A 23,600-nucleotide genomic window follows, 5' to 3' on the forward strand; every position below is an offset into this window, starting at 1 on the left:
CTGCCTTGGGCAGCACCTCAATGGCGATCAGAGGTTTCGGCAGAGCACACACCAAAATATTTATGACTGGCTGTAACGTGGTTGATAGCGGCCCTTTGAGCCACTTGGACTGTATGGGACCTCTATCTGTTTGACCAGCTAATTAGCGACAGGCCTCACTATGTTAGCTAATTTTGACTAGTTAGGTGATGGATGGTGAAAACTAAATCGACCAGCAGCTCTTTTCTCACAGGTTGTTTAGCTAGCTGCTGCAGCTGTTTGTAGTGATCGCTCTTGCAGCCCTGCAGGTAATAAGAAACAGAGCCAAACCACACATCCCCATGTTCTTCAGCAACCCCAGTGAAGTCCCTGCTGAAAAACACTGCATAGCTGCTACCCAGCATATGTTGTGTTGTGGTTGCTATTTTTCTAGCATGGACTGCTGCTATGCTGGGGTCCCCACCAGGCTTCTTAAAGAGATAGTTCATACAATTCTGTCATCATTTACATCACTTTCATTTCATTTTTAAATAAAGCTGATATAAATATGAGATGATTTTTTTTTTAATGTTGCCTTGGCAATAACTGAAATAGATTTAAGTGAAGAACTAAAATGACTAAAACTACAATTTAAATAAAATTAATTGAAGCTATTTAGAATAATAAAAAAAGTAATAAAAATGTCAAAAACACTTAGATTAGAAAATAATTAAGACATTGCCTTTGCAATTAACAAGTTCAAGTTAAAGAACTAAAATGACTAAAACTGAAGCTTAAATACAAATTAATTAAATCTACATACTGTTGTTGCATAAAAATGACAAAAGCACATAATAAAATTACAAAAACTGACCTAAATTTAAAATAAGTGAAAATATAGAAATAAAAGCTATTATAATAGTATGTGAATAATACTAAAATAACAGACCAAATACACAATTATCTAAAGTTGAACACAAATTTCCGTAGCAATTTTTCATGCAATAACAGCTCCAACAATGATACAAAATTCCATAATATTAACATTTTAATTTTTTTTATTTGGTTTTGTTGGTGTTATTAGTGTATTAAGGTTGATTTAGTGATGTATATAATGTTAATATAAAAATAAATTTTATTTGACAAGAAGTATATAACCGTCATGGCATTTCCTGCGGATCTTGTCAGCGTCCTGACAGCACACATACATTACCTGGACATGTTTTTGATGTTTTCATCTGAGTGAATTTTGAATGTTTACTCAACCACAGTATGCCACTAAATCACTACCTGTCAGATGTTATGACAACATTCAGCTGTTTATGATGCGTCTTATGGGACAGGGTCACCTTAGTGGTCAACAGCGTATGTACTTTGCATTTAAAAAAAAAGTGAATCAAGGTTGCAGTGAATAAAGTTACAAAACACATTGCCTTAGGCTGTATTTGGTGGTTTTCTTGCCTGAACCAGACATCTGTATTGATAAAAAAAAAGCACAACCACCTCAGCCTCCTCTGGGGGCATTTTGCATGGCCATCCAATCAGATAGCACTGGCCCATTACCACTGTAATGTAATTTGTCTGAGTGTGGCGTGAGAGAAATGTCCAGCTAGGGATAATGGCTATGTGAGAAGACAAACTGCAGCACCGGGCTGTTTAAGCTCCATTGGTTACCTTGTTATGCAGCGAGTCGGAGTGTGAGTGTTCATTGATGGCAGGGTTTAAATTGCATCCCTAGATGAACCCCAACTAAGTGGGATGAATGTGTGGCCATTTTTCCCCTCGGGCTGACAGAAGTCATTCTGTTTCGGGCAATGACAGGGTAGAGTATACCACAGAAATATTTCTCAACGAGTCGAGTAGAACCACCATTTTTAACCAGTAAATTTTATTTATATATAACAACAGTACAAAGTGAATCCTTGGCTTGCAAAATAGGTGTGCTTCATATTTACAATAGGTACACAGTAATATAATAAAACAAAACAAAAGCAATTAAAAAAACAAGACCGACTTTTTTTCTTTTTAAATACTTTAACTTTCTTACAATTTTCACAACACTTAAAAAACAAGAAGAACAGACAACCATAAGTGTTATTATTATCATCGTCATCATCGAGGTCATTATTATTTCTATGTACTATGTTACAGAACTCCAGTGTCTACAAAGAGAGATTCGTTTATAGCTTTGCGTGATTAAAAATGGAAGGATATTCACCCCTAAGGTGATCAAACTGACTACAAAAGCATTTCTCGCTCTCGTTTTTGTTTCCTACGATTAGTAATATGAAGAGAATATGAACATTTCACTTGTTCGTAGCATGCTATTCCATCACAGAGCAAAACATGAGCTAAAAACAATAAAAGTGCACAAAATTGATTCCAAGACTGTAGATTCGTGCCAAATATATAAAATTAGCAGCAGTTGTGACCGCCACAGATGACTGCTGATATTTCAGAAAGCTGCCCAGTGCTGTCAAATTTTATTCTGCTCTGCAGAATAGCGCAATAAAAATTACAATTAACTTTTCTCTTTTTTTGAGGGATCAAATATCTTCTAATAAACATTAATAAGTGTTGAGCTACTGAAATCTCTCTCAACAAAGTGCAATTTCCTGTGCCACATCATTTCGAACAAAACGTTAGGACCAGAATATATTTTGTTCTCTGAATTTTTTTTATTTTATTTTTTTGCAGAAGCAGGAGAGACATCCCTCCTCGACTAATGTGGCAGCAAACAAGGTTCACATTAAAACTGGGAAAACCTCAAGTGCAGCGGGGCCAATGGAAGGTCTCTTGCCCTTATAGAGCTGGGATGAGCTCTGATAAATGGAAAACGGGGAAGACTATGGATAACCAAAAGTAGGAAGCTTTGTCATGTACCCTAATGTCACTAACATGCGACATGTCTTGTAAATTTTATATATGTTGTCTATACAGTGTGTGTTAGTTAGAGGAATGTGCGTTTGTTCAGGAATAGTGAAATTACTATAACTTCAAGTAATAGTTCATCCCAAAACAGAAAATCTGTTGTAATTTAATGACTTCCTTTCTTCCAGTGAACACAGCAGAAGAACATCTAAACATTCTTAAATCAATATACATTTACTTGACAAGCAAAATGATGCTATTTTCCATCCTTTGTGAAGCATGAAAGCGTCATTCACCATTCGTTGCAATTGTATGTCAAAGACCGACCAAAATATATCTTTCAAAATTTCTCCTTTTTGTGTTTCATGGAAGAAAGTAAGTCGAACATGTTTAGGATGAGGACGAGTAAACGCTGACAGAATCGTCTGGGTGAACTATTCCTTTAACAGATTAATTCATTGTCTTTCATGCAGCTCTTCTTTTGTAATCTCCTGCACTGGATCCTATTTTTGATGTGTATTTTTTTATCTCCTGATCACACTGTGCACACGACTAGTTGAGATCAAAGGCGAGCTTCAAAGCAGCAGAAGGAATCTGAAGCTAAAGGGGTCTGTCTCTCTCTCCATCTCATTCCTATGCTTCTCAAACACTCCAGCAGACACCACCCAGCACCCGTCTGAGTGAGGGCATGCCTCTTACACCCTTCTTCATCATTACGTTGGCTCTCTTTATCTGATAAGTCACAAACACAGCTAACAAAGACGGAGAAAAATGACACATTGCTGATTAAATGAACTAGAAACAACAGATTAAATGTTCTAAGGCCACAGGGGGGAAAACAACAAGCGCCATTTGAGCCGCGTCAATCTATGTCTTCACATCCGATACTGCATTTTTACCGTATAAACTGAGCTGAGAAGTCTCTCCCTGATACCTCTATGAACCTAAGATGACTGACCTGAACGACCTTGTCTATTTTGGTTCGGATGATCTTCAAAAACAGCTCTACCTGCCATCATGCATTATAAATGAAAGCTATGTTGTCTTTTGTTCATGCGTTCTGTTGACATACATCATGTCAGGCGGGGGAATAAAAGACAGGGAAAAAAAAGAGATTGGAAAAACCCACTCAAGCCATCAAGATCCCAGACAACTAAAGTATTTTCCAAATACTTTATATTTACAAATACCGTTCCAAGCTCATGGTCTTTTCGTACCTGAATTTGCGAGTGGTGAGAGCGAAACATAAAAACCAGAGATTTTTTTTTTCTTTTTTTTTTTTACAGTATACAGGGTTCGTTCCCTTAATAAAGCATCAACCGACAAGTGCGTAAATAAGTGATCTTTTGGCACTTAATCCCGACGGGTGTGTACAGAAAGGAAGTGACATGGTATATTACATCATCAGCGTTCCTCTGAGTCATCCACAACTCACGTAACCTCTTGGCACTTGAACATAGGCGTAAATGGGAAAGGAGACATTATTTTTTTTTATATGAGGTACTGTATAATGCATGCAGACTACACACACATTGGACCATACATAATAATTAATACTCTCTGGTAAGATGATCTCAAGCGAGTCCATTCGTTTGAAAGGGAAGGTGGGGTTCTCCACGCGTGATTTGAGCTGAATGTGCTACTCCTCGCCGCTTTCATATCTGAATCTCAGCAGCGCTATTATGGAGAGGGATTTTCAGTTCTTTAGGACGACTAACCACGGAGATCAGCTCAACTGACTCCTATTTTAAAAAAGCAACAAAAATGCGAAGACAAAATAGAGTAACGTTTGTACATTCACATACGCTTACATGTAGAAAACAGGACATATGCACATAGAGAGACCATAGAGCGGGGTTTATCCAGTTTGACGCTGGTTTCTGGTCAATTGAAGAGTTAGGGACATGCTGGTTGAACTTTGGCCCCCTTTTGTTGGAGTTTCATTATCTCCCAGACAATGTCGATGCCTTGTGGTCTCGAAAGTCTAAGTTTGTACTAGCGTGTGTTGGTAGCAGCCACTGCTTTCCAAGAAAAGAAAGAGACTTGAATTTTCGCCACACCAACGATGAGGAATTATACAAGCCGACTCAACAAAACAAACTCAAAAAGCACTCATGTATAAAAATAAAATTTGGAAGTAAATGCCATTAACTGGACGGTAATGGCGAGGCAGTAGATGTCCGTTTCCTTCTTTCAAATCCTCCTGAAATGGTTTTAGCAAGCACATTTTTGAGGAAGTATTGGTGTCTTGCATCCATCACGTAAATCAGTGCTAGGCACATTCAACCAGATGAACTTAAAAAGAAAGCCAACAAACCAGATGAACAAAAAATGTGCCAGGAAGCTGCTCCTCCCACAATGTATTTTTTTTCCTTGAAAAAATAAAAACGGAACTCCATTGTTTCCACTCCTGATCCCATCCTCAAGATGAAAGCCTTGTGACTTGCAAATAGTTGTCCATTGGTCTTAAAGGTGACCTCTTCACAAAACTGTAGAAAAAACCCACAAGCTATAGTTGGTGTCAAGTCTCTAGCCAGTGTTGTTCTCTTTTGTGTGGCGAGGCTTTGGATGATGGTTCGACTGATTGAAGGTCTTTCATCCATTGTTCCAGATTTATCTTTCTCTCAGCTCTCTAGTGACATGGCAGCGATGAGCTGTTCCACTTTGTAGGCCAGTCGTTGTTTCTTCGCCGTCTCGTCCTGTTCCAGTGCAGCAGTGATCTAGGAAAAAGAACGCAGGAAGGCGTTAATCACTGTACGGCGTTATGACAGATCTCAGGTGAGGGGGCAGATTTTGTATACTCTGAAGAACACACAATAACATAATGAAGGATGTAAAAATCTAAAAATGTATAAAGCATTTGATGTGATCCCAGGACAGAAGGGGAGCATGGCCACAAAAATGAAATGACTCTATAGCAGAGGGGAGAAAAAAAAAACAAACGATAGAAATGATCGTAGTTAAGTCATCAATTTCATAATTAAAAACTATAAAGCATTTAATGTGATCCACATGACAAAAACACTAAAAACATAATATATTAAAATATATCTTATTTAAAACATGAGTGAAATAAAACAAATACGAATTACTTAAAGGTATCTTAAGAGTGCTTAGATAATATAAAATAATATAATATGATATATATTATATCAAATCAATTTAAAATAAGATGTTTAAATTTTTTTCTACAACACAAGAATGAAATGTATTGAAAAAAGTAGTAGTAGGAAAGTCTTTTGGTAGATAATGACTACGCTGTCTAAACAAACAGACTGACTATCAACACTTGCAAACTGACAGTGCAGACAGACCTAAAAAACTGATTTGAAACAACAAAGTAGAATTGGGTTCAATGTGACCAAAGCTGATGTTTCAACTAAAGCATAAAACTGTTTCAGACAACCATTAAACACCAGACACGTTCTTCAGACGGCATACTCTATATCTAATTATCACCGACCAGTTACTGCTCACTGTGATAGGAGACTTGGACTAATTTTCATCCTCTGAGAGAAAAATTGCCAGAGACTTCATTTCATGAATATTTCATTAAAAAGGAAAGTATAACTTGAGTCTGACCCAAACTGCAGAGTGCCATCTCTCATTTCCATCTGTTTTTTTTTTTAAACATAGCAGTCAAAAATGTCGAGTCACGTTGAGAGAGGGCAGGAAGATGGGATCGACCCCTCTCTGTGCTCATGTCATAATCTCTGACTCCGGTGTCTGAGGAACACGGCAGGAAGGGGCATTGTGGCTGCTGTCTGCCATTCATTTGTACATCAAACAGTGAAAATAATGGGAAACTAGATTGATATGGGCACATCTAGCGAGGCAAGATGGGGCCTTCATTAATGATAGCTTTCAAAGCCTAAAACGATGGACGTGAGAGCACTGGAGGGTGGGTGTATGTGGAAATCTCCTCTTGTAACTGCGAAAGAATGATTGATTGTAAACAAAGAGAATGTGGTTCATTGATCACAAACTCACAGCGATCCACTGCTTTATGAATGCTATGTCACTCAACTGAGATGTTTATCCAAACTATACAAGTACTGCTATGGTGAAACCTTTTTATTTCAGCTTTATTTCAATTAACAAAAATATTTTTTTTTAATAGTCTGAGTTAACAATAATAACAAAAAAGCACATAAAATGGTATATACAATGCAAGTATGTAACTATGTGAGAAACAATCCAATATTTTAGTTGTAATATGTAAAAAGCAATGTGCAGTTTAGCTCTTTTGGATACCATCTATGCATATTCCCACTAAAATAAATCTCAAATTCACAAAAAATAAATTGCATAATATCCTCTGACTCTCCTTACAAGGAAACCCCAGTGAATCTTGGCTATTTCCACCACATGTTCTTGTGTGTATCATAACTAATAGTGTCACACCTAGTTTGAATATACAGAAGTTTGTTTATTTAAAAGAGCAGCATGAACATTCTGCAAAATATCTTTTGTGTTCCACATATTAATACAGTCATAAAGGTTTGGAATGACATGAGGGTGATTAAATGATTTTTAGGTGAACTGGCTCTTTAAATGCCTTGCTCAAAGGCACCACATCTTAATCTCAAAGAAATCTGCAACCTTTTGGGTAGACTTTTTGGGATCTTTAATATATGCAATACCACCCCACACATCCAAACCAAGTTCAGTCCACCATTGCTCGGGTTTAAGTTTCATCTCACTGAAAATAAGGAATTACATTAGTGTAACTTTACCATTAAACTCAGAAGCATTCACGTGTAAATATCAAATTTGGAAGCCATCAACTGGATCGTGAAGCACTAGATGTCTGTCTCATCTTCAATCAGCAACCCTGTATTCTCAGTACGCCTGCCATCGGAGCCAAGTTGGGCCCACACCTGCTCGTTTCGCCCCTGTGGCTGTAGCTATGGGGCAGGTCATCACTCCAGCAGCCGCTGCGAGCTTGCGTTAGAGGTTCACAGCGTGAGCATGTATTCGAGGAGGAGCGCGTGCACTGAATTTTTCATGCATTTCAGCACAGCTGCAGGAGCACTCTCCACATCATTGTGTCTGATTCAGTCGCCTTCATTTTAAGAGGAGCGCATATTCTCTCTCTCTGTCTAGCGCTCTCTCTCCCTCTCTCATCAGGTTAAGTGCTCTAGAGCACTGACAGAGGTAATTATTTTCAGTTGTCCTATTCGCATTGTATAATGAATCTGAATTACTGCATGCAAGTACGGAGTGTCCTGCCACACACATTTGGCTGGGTGAACAATACAATGTTCTCCTCTTAGCATTGTGCTTGCATTTTCTTTTTTGGAGTTCGGCAGAGAAAATAAACACAAGCAGGTGGCTTGATGGTCTACACTAGTTCTTTCCAAACATTGTTTGTCTCCCACAAGGCTCAATTTATTCACAGCAAACCAGACATATTTTCCTTTTCTTTTCATTTGAACTACTATTAAATTGGATATCGAATATACTATTTTTATCTTCATACATTAAGAAAAGTTAAGTGTCTGCATCTTGAGCGGTTACTGTTTTAAAAATGGCCTCTGATGACTATATATATATACTGGCATTGCAGATTGATAATAATATACATACATTAATATCTACATGAAAGATAAAACATTATTTTCAACTCAAATCAACATTTTATGTCCATGTATTTTATATATATACACAGTATATATATATATATACAGTAAATTTACTACTACTATATACTATTACTATGATGTACTATTATAAAGTATTAAGTGTATATTGTAGTACTTAGTGTATTTTATTTCTATAATTAGCTATTTATAGTCACATACATTATATTTTCTGTCCTCAAAACATCCAAAAACAAAATAAATAAAAAGAACGTCAAATGTGACACCTCTAAAATTTGCTACAATTATTAAATGTAAATTTACTGATTTAATCTACAAAGCAAACTCAAAATCTTCCTAAGTACCCACTGGAATCTGAAGTACGCCTGGTATAAACATACTCCTGCATTGGTAATCACTGCTCTATTTGTAGAAAGACAGACCCTGTGTGTAAAAGAATGAAAAGGATACAAAAAAAATAGGGATTGAGAGTTCACGGGAATGTGAGGACAAGAGAAAACAGACCAGCAACCAAAGAAACGATATTTACATGAGAGCGAGAGGAGAGGCTGCAGGCGGAGCTGTGTCTCCGGGCTTTTCATGCTGCCCTAAATGCTGTGTAAAGTAAAGGTCAGACTAATGGGTCCCCTGAGTGGAGCTGCCATTACGGTTGGAACATCTCCATCGTGGGCCCTACTCTAGTGCTCTTTGTGTCGGAGTGGCTGTCAGTGATCTAGCTGTGTGTAATCTTCCTCATCAGAAGCCTATTCATTCTCGCTCTCTGTCTTTCCCCACACTGTGCATAAGTGTGTGTGTGTGACTCTGTAGCTTGCTGCTGCTGCTGGCTTTAGAGACTGGTTAAAGATGACATCATTCTATGAAACTCTATTTCATGAGTACATCTCAAATCAAATATCAATTAATACAAAAAAAAACTCTGTATTGATATATAAAAAAATATATATAAATTACAGACATAAACTGATTATCTTCCTCACACTCTTTAGCCTAGAACCATCAATCCATAAACAACATAAATGTTTTATAATTTACTTTTTGTGGCTATATTCAGGCATTCTACACAGTGGAGCTGGTCAATTTCAATACAGAGCAGAGTCAGGAAGTCAGTCTGCATTAATATAATGCTAGAAATCAATAAGGATGTTTTGAAAAATTAGGGTAAACAATGAGTAAATATATATTAAATAAGGATGTTTTGAAAATTAGGGTTGACAGTGTGTTTTGATATATTTCGCCTCACCTCTTCGCTGTACTTGCTAATGTAGGAGTAAATCTCGTTGAGGGCACTGAGCATGTTAAACTCATTGGAGTGCAGTCGTGCCTGTTCTGCCAAATACGCATTCATGTCCTGATCGGAGATGGCTGGAAGCCTGCTGATGTCAGCGTAGTACCTGTGGAGACAGCCAGGAGGCGATAGTCAATACCCCAAATCAACTTAGTGTGAGAGCTTGTTTGTATTACTGAATTATTAACATTGTATGAAGAAAAAGAGAACTATGAGGTTTAGTTTGTTACAATACTACAAAATACTACAAAAACAGAGATAAGAAATTAAAATATTGTTAATACAATTAAATTTTTTTACCTTTCTACCCAGTTCTTGTAGTTGGGAATATCTTTAGCATAAAGCAGCTTATTAGAGGGCGAGTCTTTGCCCAATCTGTGTTCAGATGTGGAACACGAGTCCATGAAGGTTTGAGCCACCACAGACAGACACGCATCCGTGATGCTGCTCTTGTGGATGTCAAAAACAAACTGGGGATTCTTGATCACATTCACCCAGAAACGAAGAGGAAGGCTACAAGGGATTGACAGACACACAAACACAGAAAAAGAATGGTTGCATTGGTTTGTATTGCAGATACCGGGTAAAAACAACTGTCATTCTTGAGGTTAGGTAGTGCGTATGAATGTGTCTTCTCACCAGTTGCTTTTCCAGGTGTGACGGACGTCAGTGTCATGGATGCTGTGTTTGTCCGCTTGTTCATCCAGGAAGTCAAACATGTATTTAATAGCTAACGGAAGAGCACTGCCTCTGTGCACCGTACTGAAAAGAGTCTCGAACAGGTCATCCACAAATTTCTGTAGCGTTCCCTAATAGACAAACGAAAGACAAGACTGTTGACACCTGTGTGTTGACAGTTGACAGACTGTTGAAGTGTGTGTGTGTGTGTGTGTATAAAATGGAAACACTTTTTTTTTTTTTACAATTAACCACTAAAAGTAGAGGTGGCACCTTAGTAGCTAGCAGACGGGTGAGGTAGATCTCAGACACCATCTTGCTGCCGCGGTCACCCTCCTTTTGGTCTCCGTGCTCATGGTTCTTCACCAGGTGCCAGACTTTGACTCCGCTCTCCAGGTCCGGGGTGATCATAGGAGCACGGGAGCGCAGGCTGTCTGGACTGCCTGTGTACCGGAATGTCGAGTCTGTGGGAACAGAGAGAGAGAGAGATAAAGAAGGAGGATTATGATGTTCCTACACCTCCATTCTTCTGTGTTGTCATTCATTGGGATGAACAGAAAGAGCATGGCCCTCTCACATTTCATTTACTCTGTCTAACCCTCTATATCTCTTTCCTCCTCTCTCTCTCTCTTTCTCTCTGTAGAGCGAGTATTGTTTAAAACTGAGCTAGATGAGTTGGCGCTCCCTGGCCTCTTCTTCAAAGGCTTCATAATTGGCTCGTCCTGATTCATTGTGCTGCAGACATGCTTTAAACGTCTGCATCGCAGGACCTAATCAATGCATCTAAAGATTTCTAATGAGTTAAGCTCCCTGCTCATCCATCTCATCTCCTTTTCTCCTCCATCTTTGCGTGTTAAGTAATCAGTCTCTTGCTCCTTTCTCCAATTAGATGTGTGGCTTTTTTTAGCAGTGGTTGAGTGCTCTCTTGGGAGGTCAGACTGGCTTCTCACAATGGTGTGATATATTCTTTCATGTCCTTTCAAAGTCTCTCTCTCGGTTTCTCTCCTCATCACCTGGCTTCAAAGGGCATGTGCAACAGCAAAGCAAGGCAAATAGCCCTGGCTATTTCGAGACAGAAGTGGAATTTTGAGCAGATCAGCATCACTAGGGAGAACCCCAAGAGAAATGGTGGTGTTAGCAGAAAGGGGTACAGCAATAAGTGGATTGTAGTTTCAAGCCACCTTAAGCTACTGTAAACTTACAGCCCTTTTGGCCGTTGCCACAGTATTGGCATTGAGGAATTACTGCTAGAGTGTATATGTGTCTGTATACACTACAGAAAACTGAACTAACTTGCCCTTAACACCACTTTTGTGGTGTTTTTCCAGCATTGTTGAATATACAAAAGTCACAGCAAAAATATGTTTTGCAAATTTGCAGTCTGAATTGAATGTGATGATGAGATAGAGGAAGATGCTAAAAGATTGTTTTTCTGTTGCGTTTTCTTTGCTGGCCGCATGCAAAAATCCTCCAGCACATCCAGTGTAGTCTAATTCACAAACAAATGATTCCTGTGATTTGGTTCTTTGGTCAAAAAATATCGTATTCCAGTACAGTAATGTAAACTATTCCAGCACATAAGAAAATAATGCTTTGGTAAGTAATTAAGTCATAATTAGATAATTAAATGTTGAAATTAAGAGATACCAAGTCATACTTATCAGATAAAGAGTCAAAAATATGACATAGGTACTAATTATGAGATAAAAAGTCAGAATTGTCATACTAAGTCACCATTATTAGAAGAATTGAAATTATGAAGTAAACTGTTGATTTTTGTTCTAACTTATTATCTCATAAAAAGTTATCTCATATTATCGAAATTGTTTTAATCAATAGTATGGTATTATTTAATTAGCGTTAAAGAATCATAATCTAACAAATCTGAGTACAGAGCAGTAAATGAATTCAAATCTGACTCACTTATGAACTGGATGCTTATACCATAATGTGTAAATATACTGTTCATATTTATAATTTCAATAAAATATTTAAATAACAATAATAAAAAAACACTTAAATGTTTAAAAAATAGTAGGGTGTTAATAAGACCACTTGAGCACATACCAGTATAATCTGGTGTGTACATCGATGCCGTGCATTTTCAAAGTGTATGTTGCCCTGTTCAGCCAGTCAGAGGTGTGTGAGCAGTGTGTTATTTTGGGCCAGGGGTGCTGGCATGCTAAATTGAGCCGAGCTGCTAAGTGTTGAGCATTAAATTGATATGAATCAATCAGCGGGTGCCTGTGCACAGCTGTGCCCGCTGTGCCATGGCGTGACTGATGGGCACCGGGGCTCTGCCAGATGAGATAGCTGCTTTTTATGCACCACACACAAGAGCAGGTTGTAAAAACAGCCAAAAACAGTGCTGTGTTGTGCCATCTCATTCCTATTTGATGAGTTCCCTAAAATATACAACAAGCCTTTTGCAATAAAATAGATCAAAGTGTCAAATGTGACCCTAAAAACTGTTAACTACCAAATTCAGGGGGAGGATACAAACAGATTAAGGTTTGTTGGTTAACGAGAGCATGGCTGAGAAATAAAGATAGCTTTATAGAGTATTTCTCAGGTTGCTTGTTGCGTCTTTGGCTATTTGAAGTGTTCCCTGAACTTTAAATGTCATTATGTTTACAGATGATAAGAGATGATAATTACACTCTTTCATTATACCGCATATATGTGAGACACATCCTCAAGCTTTGATTTAACAGAATCATGTAATACACTGATACAGGCTGCATTTCATGTGGATCTACTGAATTGAAGCCAGGTGAGATGTTTGTGTGCGTAGTTTGGCAGGGTTGCTAGGTGACAACGTACAAGGGGCTCCATTTCATCACTGGCCCTGGTATTTGGCTGTGTGTCAGTCAAGTTTTTTTGCCTGTGTGAAGTATTTAAGTAATTAGCAATTAGAGAGTGGCCTGCAGCTCAGTGTGAAAATGAGAACGGGCCAGATGGGGAGCCCTGTGGCACTCCCTCAAAGCAACGCTATGGGGAAGGAGCTAATGTGCCCATTACGGGTGGCATCCAATCTCAGCGGATAAATCAGCATTACTGTGCTTCACACTAACTGCTAACACCTCTCTCTCTTTCTCTGACCCTTCCTGACATGGTCTCTCGCTCTCATTCTCTGGCGCCCAGAAGGCTCCCTTGGGCATCCTATGGGCTGCAAAGCAAAACTGCAGCACGTGGCTTGTGCACACAATCATAATTAAAAGCAAATCTTCAGCTGTGTTTTACCACAAAGACCTTTGTATTGTGAAACAATGAACAAACTTCAAACTTCTAATTAGCTAAACAGCCACCATCATTATCATCTAAAAAATATACTCACCATATCTACTGATAGAAGTCCGAGAGATGCTAGTTGTGGGTGGAATGTTGTAGGAGGACGTCTGCTTGGGCACCAAAGCAACCACACAGCGGTCTGATACCTGTACAAGAAATAAAACTTTCAAGTCAAGCTTCTTTCCTTTGCCTGTAATCCTTATTTCACAGTTTTTGGTTTCACAGCCTCTTATTATCAAGAAACGTTCAAGATAGTGGAGCAAAACTAATGCCGGTTTATTCTGCTTTTGAGGAGTTGTTATTACTTCAGAATTAAATATATTTTTGCCGAACAGATTCTCAGTATCTATTGCTTTACAAAAAACAGTGTGAAATTGTTAAGTTTCTCCCCAGTGCTGAAATAAAGCCACGTTAAAGTGCTTCAAAAAGATCTGTTCTAGTTATAAATGTATAAGGGGTGTTCTCGCTGCATGTGTACTTGGATCAAATGTGCATTAAAGCCTTTTCTCGGGTAAAAGCGAGAGAGTTTCGCCTCTCGTGTTTCTCACAGAAAAAGGATTGTGATTAGACAAGAAACCCATATTTACATATGACAGCACATGAGATCTCCTTCACTGGGACACTCGTCACTCTACAGCACTCATAGATGACGGATGGAGTAAAAGAGAGAGAGGGAGGCTCATTGAAAAGTAATGGCATCGTTCACTGCCTGTTGTGCCTTGTACACTCCAGAAAAATAAGTACTGAGCTGAATGAGAACAAAATATAGCTGTAAGCTGCAATATGAGCAGTCCAAGAAGAAGAGAAAAGAAAAAGGAAATTAAATGCACATGTACTGTATCACCAAGGTTTGGAGATCATGAATGCAAGGTTGAGGTAACTCAAACTGACCAACAGCTCTGAGCTTGCATATTTTTTATATCCCTGTTGCTAAGCAACTACAATGTTAATCCATCCATAACAGACTATTAAAAAAAATCTTTTCACCACAGAGAGTCAAATTGTTAATAATAATATATGTTAAAAATAATAACTATAAATTTAAATAATTTTTAATAATAATAATAATAAAAGGAAATATAAAAACAATAATAAAAAGATTAACTTGCACCATAAGCTTTATAAAAATAAGAATCAGTCATATAAAAAAACAACCTGTACTATAAGCTTTAAATAATGAATAACAATATCAATAAATAATCCACACCATAATCAACATGGCTTCAGCTGCTTTCATGTACACAGAGAGAGAATAGAGAGTAGCTAAGATTTAGAATGGAGGGTAATGTAAAAATACTAACACAAAGGCAGGCCAACAGGAAGAGTTTGACAGGTGAGGGAATGTAGTGATTTAGTCATTTAAAGGATGAGAAAGTAGAAAGAAATGAGAAAAGATGAGGTTATGTAGTCCAGGACTTTTATACATTGGGGTGAAACTCTCCATTTTTCTGTGTCTGCTCTGTGAGTGCTCACGCTCTGTCTGATCTTCTGTATTAATCTGAACTGTCAAGGGCTGCAGAGGAAATGAGTTCTACTCTCACAAAGACAACTGATTCAACCTCGATTCAGCACAAGAAAGCAACTTCCTGAAAGCAAGCTGGCAAAATCCTGGCCGATTCTCATACTATCTGGTTTTGAGGTACTTATCTTGATCTCTATGTTTAGCTGTAACACAGAGAATTTTATAAATGTGTTATAGAGATCTAATAATTAGTACTCTTGATATCGAAGCTTGGATTACTCCAGTCTTCAGTGCCACACGATTCTGTAGAAATCATTCTTATATGCTGACTTAAAGGGGTCATATGACATTGCTAAAAAAGAACATTATTTTGTGTATTTGGTGTAATGCAATGTGTTTATGCAGTTTAAGGTAAAAAAACACATCGATTTTTACAAAGCTCATCGTTCTAAAAAAGGAAGGTGTGCTCTGATTGGCCAGCTATCCAGCGCGTTGTGATTGGCCGAATGCCTCAAGCGTGTGATGGAATTGCACATCCTGCTCGTGCACATCCCATCATCGGTTCTCATTAAGAAACTCAAACTCACGTTTGAATCATCATTGGCAAATTATTTAAATATGTAAAACGGACTTACAGGCTGTGAGTCAGAAGCACCAGACTGTCCTTGCAAAGTTGGATCTGCCTCACTTTATAGAAACAGCCTTTGTGACACAGATGCATTGCAGGCTTCTGGTTCAGGAAACAGTACTCATCCTCCATAAAATGCGCTGCACGCATCTGAATATTTGGGTTGAACTGTTCTGGAACAGTGTTGTAAAAACAACTTAACCGCTGATTTCTAGTTGTGTCCTCTCTTGGAAGTACAAACAAAGTAGTTTCACTTTCACAACAAAACACACAGCTTCTCCACAACATGTCAGCAGCGGCAACAGAAAGAATAAAATTTATCCCCACTATGCAAATCTTCCCACATTGTGACGTAGACATGGGGGCGTGTTAGAACGAGCCGTTTTAGGGGGGCGTGGTTGACTCTTAACTTTTATAAAGAGCGTGGTTAACTTAGGGGGGCGTGGTTGACTCTTAACTTTTATAAAGAATACCTATTTGGATTTGAGACTTTAGTCTTTGCAACTTTACAGATCTGCTTTATGCATCAAGAGAAAGGAAAAATTGAAATCGCATCATATGACCCCTTTAATGTTAAAAATGATGATTTCATTTAATGTTGAAAATATGCTGATTTAATGTTGAAAACAGGTGTGCTGCTTAATATTTTTGTGGAAACCGTGATCAGTTTTCAGGTTTCTTTGATGAAAAGTAAGTTCAAAAGAACAGCATTTATTACATTTTTTGTTACAATGTTAAAGTCTTTACTGTTACTTCTGATCAATTATAATGCATCCTTGCTGAAATAAATGTATGAATTTCTTTGAAAAAAATCTTATTTTTGGCATCTACAGTAGCCTCCTGCCCAATGTACAATCTACTTTTCTACTCTCACAGCGGGTCTCTGCGGTGGAGGAGGCGGCCGTATGGAGCCTAAATGATGGAAGGGAGATGCATTTGCCCTTGAGGTATAATCCTCTGCCAGGCAGGCGGGCCGCCAGTGGGTGTGAGAGTGATAAGGGGTTAGGCCTTCCTCATGATAACGTTTGCATCATGCAGACAACTGACCCCTTTTCCTCATGTATCTCTGATCCCCCTGTCTGCGCTCTATCTGATGGCGATCCGCAACCCAACGTGCCTTTAACTCAGACGCCGCATCCCGGCGGTGGGGAAGAATGAGGTGATGTGTCCGCCATTCTGCCTCTTCTTTGAAATACGGCAGGCTTGGTCACGCTAGCATAAAAAGCGTGAAACGCCTTTGCCACATGATAAACACAGCAGAATGATGGGCATTTAATAACTGAAATGGATGAAAGCATCATAAACAAAGATAGTAAATGCGTTGAGATGTAAAATAAGATGCCTAAAAAGGGATATCCAAGGGAATTCAACTCTAACTGGTAAAATATACACTATAACGTTCATCTACATTGCATGTCTAGTATAATTGATGAGCAGTTGACAAACACGCTTGTATGTCAGACTGTAAGTCCTTGAGCTTTGTCAGCACTTAAAAAACAGCTTAACCTACGGCAGTCAGACCATCCTCACGCAAGTCACAAAAATTGGCTTGTGGACACCCCTGATGACATAAATTGTGTCACGAGGACAGTGTGCGAACCGTCACGGGACACGGATGGCCGAAGTATACTTTGGGCTTAAACAGGACTGCAGGTGTTTGTTTTTATGGTTTTAGAAAGATTTTGGGCACTTGTCAGCTGGCCAGCTAAACTCCACCTTAAACCAGTTAAGACTGCCAATCCAGTTTAGGTTGAGGAGTTTGGAAACACATATTCTTGCAGACTCCTAGTTATAGTGCCTTATTGAAAGTTCTGTGCTATATAAATACTGCTGTTACATTCCCTGTGAGGGATAATAATCTACACATTAACAGAGAGCTGTTTATTTGAATTGTTAATGCCAGTATCTCATGCTGCTCCAACTATTTAAATTGGAAATTTGAGGAGTACAGTGGCCCCTGAGGGACAGGCTGCCAGTCCTCTGTAATGTAATTCAACCTACGCAAGGTCAAGAGACTCACTGATTTCAAGTAAGAGTGGATGAGTGGGAAAGAAGAAAGAGAGCGAGCGAGTGGGAGAAGCAGCAGAGCCTAGAGAAAAACGACCACGCTAGCGTTCAGACTGATGAAAACCTTTTTTAGGCTAGTGCTCTAATCAGCCCTGTGCAATCAAATGAGCAATCAGTGAAGAACATGGTGACCACAGGTTTATGAAGCCACAGCATGAAATGTCAGCGAGACACAGCTGCTGATTATACTGTCTGCTCTCTTTAAATATGCCCTTACTCTGAGGAACTTGGCGAACGGCTGAGATTAGCATATCCGTAGCATTTCAGGAGAGGTGAGGGTGCTTGTGTGGAGGGCTCAGGAGTCATGTATTTTAATGCAGTGTTCTCTACAGCTCCCTGCCTTCAGTTTTCTCTGTCCTTTCTCTAAACTTTATTTCAGCAGTCTCTGTGGAAACAGCAAGCGTTTATATAGCAAATAGTGAGCATACAGCTCCCTAAGCAAGATACCTTGTGATTTACTTTGAATATGTTTGAATATGAATATGAACACACTTCTGCACCAAATGACATACAGTACACAGAGGAAAGTCTCATCTCTTAGATGCTGCTCTTTCATAGAGACTTTAAAAGTCCCCATTTGGTATCCATCTCATTACTGTCTCAGAGAAACAACTTATATTTATGTATGTAGGGTTTCATGAATACAAAAGTAACCTTTATAGTTTCAAGCAATATAACATATAAAATAAAAATATATATATAAAAAAAACAAAAAAAAAACAAACAAATTAAACGGTAGTGCTCAACGCTCAATAAATGACATTTCCTTTTGTTTCTGTTTTCTCTTTTCATGACTGTCTCATCCTCAGATCACACATTATGACAGCACATATGAGCTCTTACAGTAGTAATTCTAAAAATATGTGTGAGCATATCCTGTGGCATTTCCTCTGGACACAAAAAGAGGCAAAAGGCACAAAGTGCACATATTCTCTCTCTCTCTCTCTCTCTCTCTCTCTCTCTCTCACTCTCTCAATAAGTGCTGTTATAACTGCTCTGACATGTGCTGTCTCTGTGGTGTCTGAAGTAAAGGCAAGGTAAAGGCTGTAATTAATCCACTGAAGTTAAAGGACAAAATCTCTCTCTCACACACACAGACAAACGCAAGCACTTTTCCAGCTACACACTTAAAATTTTCAGTGTAATTGTCCTCTATTATATTGTCCTGTGTAGTGTGATTCAGAGAGAGATCTACTGTCACTCACACACTCACAGCGAGACATTTTGGAGCACTGTGAGATAAAGGAAATGTTTTGTTGTTGTATCGAGCTTAATTGCTGTCTGAGGAATTAAATGGATATACAGAGGATTACTTTTTGTAGCATGTTGTCCTTCTTGCTGTGTTTTTTTTATTTATATTCCTGATGTTTTCAAAGTACTATAATCTACAGTTTTGTCGCTTTAAAGAAGTTTATAAATGTTAACTAGGAAATAAATTTAGTAAAACATGAATTTTTGCTATTTCTGCACTGGGGAGATGTTTACATAGTACATCAGATTTTTTTTTTTTTTTTCTATCAATAAAGCAAAGGAAACCCATGATACGTCCCCTTTCATGTTTACTCATTTAGACAGAAGAGGGCACCATGAGATTATGTATGAGTGTGTGTGTCCTCTTTTGTACCTGATAGTGCATGAGAGTGTTGAGCCTCTTCCAATCATTTTCAATCTTAGTGGTGATGTCTTCATCCTGCAGGACCACTCGGGCCATTCGTCCCTGACGCCACTCTAAAAAAAAATCAACATTTGCGATTAAAACAGACACAGTGAACCTCCCCCAGCTCAAAGCAGATTGATTTGATCCAAAGCTCTGAATGTGTCTTTTCACATGGGTTAGAAATGTGTGTCTACGCGCGGTAGGGTATAATTAAATGCTAAAGAGAGAGCTGATAGGATATAGACAGGCTCAGAGTGAGAGTGATCATTGATTTTCTCCTCTGTTGAATGGGGTTTATTAGTTTACGTGGTTGCCAAATGCACAGATGATGCCTGCAGAAACCTACCCCCAACACACACACATGCAAAAGCAATGCCAGTTCTGCAGCTACAGAGAGAACATCATCATGGGAGGAGATTGCTCTGGCCAAGGTGCTGGAAGGATGATTTGCAGCGCTGACAGGGGGCTTTTGTGCGGTGTCTGTATGTGTGAGATGGGTGTTTGTGTGCCAGAAATGAAATGTGGAGTCAGTCTGTCAGCGCCGTCTGTCAGCTTTTACCTGGGTCACACACACACACACCTGCTTGTGTGCATGCAAAAAGTGTACATTTCTATCACTGTTTATGCATTACAGACAACATAAAATCAAATCAAAAGAAGTTTACATTTCTTAAAAAAATGTGAGGTCATTATATACTGAAATGATAAAAAAGCTTTTCTGTGGCTCTTTCTGCAGAACACATTGTTAGGGCAGTAGGTGGTGACGTGGCATTTCTTATAAGTGCATCATTCAATTCATTCAAACAGTTTTGTCCAAAAACAGATTCATTCAGAAATAAAACAACTCACTCTTTCTGAGTGAGCAAATTAATCATTCAGCCAACTAATTCCTGTAAAACACTGATTCATTTAGGAACTAAACAAGTGGTTGTCTTTATACTGTGAGTCAATGAATCAAACACTCAATTCATTCAAAATCACTGATACATTCAGGAGTTAAACAAGTGTTTTTTTATGAGTTAGTAATTGAATCATTCAGTTAACCGATTTGTTCAAAAGGACCGATTAAATCAAGAATGAAACAGGTGAGTATCTTTGTGAGTGAGTTGGTGAATCTTTCACTCAAATGATTTGTTCAGGAACACTGATTCATTCAGGAATCAAACTGTTTTTATGGGTGAATCACTGAATCATTCTTTGAAAGAATCTTTTCCAAAACTAATTCATTCCCTAAACAATTCATTCAAAATGATCCAAACTGCTGTGGCTTCATTTGGAACTTTTTTTGGGGGAAACAAAAATCGACAAAGAAACAATATTGTGTCTAAAATGTTGGTTACTCATTACTACTTAAATTTCGAAAGCAATATCATACTTGTGAGCACATGTTAAACTCACCCAGGTCCATGTCCACAGCTTTGGGTCTCTGAGAATACGGCATGTTTTTATACACTGCATCCAGAATCTTTTCTTTGACCTGCGTGATGGTGTCACAGTTCAGAACCTTGACCGGGATCTCAGGGCTGTTCTCATTCTCTGGGTTGACGCAGTTTAAGATCTGGAGTGAAAAAAGAGGAATGAGGATGATGAGATGTTGGGCTGTGGTCGGTGAAGCCATAGGTGCGGAGTGTGGCTCTGGAAAAGGCCATTTCCTGGCCCGAGAAATCTAATTTCACACCCTCTGCAGGACCCCAATCTCAGCCTTAGCAGGGTATGAGAGACTAATGAACAGTACCCTCCCTCGGCCAGACTGTCTACTTTCAAACACACACACACACACACACACACACACACACACACACACACACACACACACACACACACACACACACACACACACACACACACACACACACACACACACACACAGTAACAGCACTGTTATACTGTACATGAGAGTTTATTAGATACTATGTTTATTAGTGTGGCTATGAGGTTGTGTGATGCTGACCAGAGTCTTGTAGTCAATCTGTTGCCGGATGAGTTTGTCCTCACTGAGGGAGTATCTGGCCTCTCCAGTGATGGCGTCTATAGGGCCTTTTTCCATCTGCTGTTTTATAGCACAGTACAGCATGAAGAGAGGCTCACCTGCACACTCCTGTAGACACAGACACAAAACACACATTTTTATTATTATTACTTTATCACTACTTATACGCTGTCTGGTCTAAGTCTGTTTGGAATATCACACTAGCATAATACTATTTCTGCAGTATATAGTATGTACACTAATTCATTTTTATATATAGTATGTACACTAATTCATTTTTTTAATACTTCTATTGAGTAAGGATACATTAAATTGATGAAAAATGACAGTAAAGACATTTACAGCGTTACAGGATTTCTATTTCAAAACTTTCTATTTCATATTTTCAAAGATGTCATTTAGCGAATTAAATAGGAACATAATGAAGTCATGTGGCCAGTCCTGAGGCAAAAATGTACGTAACAAACTACCATTTAAAATGTTTATTATTGCATAATATGTATGTTAGTATGCTGTATGTATTATATTCTGCCCATACATGTTTACCTGGACAATTTATGAAATTCCCCAAAGGCTGACTGGTAAGTTTCATGCAGTTTCCAATTGCATTTCTGGGAAACAAATTTGTGTTTAAACATTCCCAGGTTGCTATCATATGTTTCTGCCTCAAACTACTCACTGACTGCATTATCCCAATTCATGCAAGACATAAAAATATATTTTAGCTTGAGACACTTAGTAGCAGCAAGTAAACATGATATCCTTGAGCACAACTGAATGCTACCATTAAAGTCTGACCATAAAGTCTACACACATTAATGTCTTTAATATTTCTCATACGACTGTTTGCAGAGACTCCAATTATTTGAATGAGCTCCTACAAACATACAAACTGTAGTTGATCGTGACATGACTGGAGCTTCCTGTCTAATTGGGCGGCTCTGTGGAAGAATAAGCTGCAGAGTGAACCAGACTTCATGCTGAGCATCAAAAGTCTTTCTAGATGAGACTAGTACTATTACAGGAAACCAAAGAAGCAAGTTACCTTCAAGAACTTATGAAGCAGGAAAGCAAACCAGTTGGTAAGCATCTTCTCAGCAACAGACTCTGTCCTGAAACACACAAATGCACAAACATTAGCAGATGACAACACTTATTATCAAGAATACCTGCATATTTTCTTTTCCCCCTTATAATAATGGCTGGGTTTTGATGGAGAGGAAAACAGAAAGTGTGAAAAAACTCAGTTGCCTTCCCTGTCAGTCACTCCAGACTCTTCTGACCCCCTAGTCTCTTTCTGTCTTTCTTTGCTTTGAGGGACGACATAGACACAAACCCACAAATGACAAACACACAACTCTAGAGCTGTGGGCAATAATTTGGGAAGAGAGAAAAAGAAGCTGAAGGTTTGTAGAAGACAGAGCAGGTAGAAAGCTGAAGAGTAAGGGAAAGATAAGGCAGACAGAGGAAGAAAGAACAAACAGCACCCCGACGGGAGTGGTTAACGAGCATGAAAAATACATGAAAGGGTTATTCCCTCGTTCTGACGGCTGCCTGCGCCTGTGGAATACCAATACCTCTCTTTCCCTACAAAACATTCCTCCTTTCACCCCGGAAAATACTTTTTCCCCCTTCTGTCTGGCTCTCTGTGGCAGCAAGTATTATGTTCACTTATGGACATTACAAATACACATAAGCATCACAGGACGATGTAATATCAGCTGCGTAATTGTCGCGGCCATGTCTTACGACGTTATATGCTCACACACACGTTCACACTCTGCTCGGCCGCCGTGGGGATGGTGAGGTAGCACACCGGGGTGAGAGAAAATGTATGGAAATAACTATGATTAATGCACTGAGACAACTGAGGGGGTTACGCTTCAATTTCATACGAGACCCTTAAACCTCAGAGAGACAGTGTGTGTGTGTGTTTGAGCATGTGCACGTGTGTGTATTTTGTTTGAGGGGGTTACGCTTCAGGGTCATACGTGACCCTGTAAGCACTGATCGGCAAGACAAGATGAGGTGTGTTTATAGAGATCAGGTCTGGATCTTGAATCATTGCATATCCATGTGAACAATGTGAGATGACTTAATAAAACTAAAA

General features: G+C 38.7%; 1 protein-coding gene across 4 annotated transcripts in view; it reads right to left on the reverse strand.

Moving 5' to 3' along the window:
• Positions 1 to 2,626: 2,626 nt before the first annotated feature.
• LOC109065508 (plexin-A2-like) overlaps positions 2,627 to 23,600 on the reverse strand; it is a 206,592-nt gene continuing 185,618 nt past the window's right edge. For all 4 annotated transcript variants that reach the window (XM_042713475.1, XM_042713473.1, XM_042713472.1 and 1 more), the window contains 10 exons: positions 22,536 to 22,602; positions 21,452 to 21,598; positions 20,899 to 21,058; positions 19,468 to 19,571; positions 13,733 to 13,832; positions 10,669 to 10,859; positions 10,357 to 10,526; positions 10,018 to 10,230; positions 9,673 to 9,823; positions 2,627 to 5,549 (listed from right to left, as the gene is read on the reverse strand). In XM_042713475.1, coding sequence (XP_042569409.1) covers positions 5,454 to 5,549; positions 9,673 to 9,823; positions 10,018 to 10,230; positions 10,357 to 10,526; positions 10,669 to 10,859; positions 13,733 to 13,832; positions 19,468 to 19,571; positions 20,899 to 21,058; positions 21,452 to 21,598; positions 22,536 to 22,602 — 1,399 coding nt within the window. In that variant the 3' untranslated portion in view covers positions 2,627 to 5,453. The remainder of the gene's footprint in view (positions 5,550 to 9,672; positions 9,824 to 10,017; positions 10,231 to 10,356; positions 10,527 to 10,668; positions 10,860 to 13,732; positions 13,833 to 19,467; positions 19,572 to 20,898; positions 21,059 to 21,451; positions 21,599 to 22,535; positions 22,603 to 23,600) is intronic.

The sequence above is a fragment of the Cyprinus carpio genome, chromosome A23 (genome assembly GCF_018340385.1).
Source record: "Cyprinus carpio isolate SPL01 chromosome A23, ASM1834038v1, whole genome shotgun sequence".
Classification (NCBI taxonomy): Eukaryota; Metazoa; Chordata; class Actinopteri; order Cypriniformes; family Cyprinidae; genus Cyprinus; species Cyprinus carpio.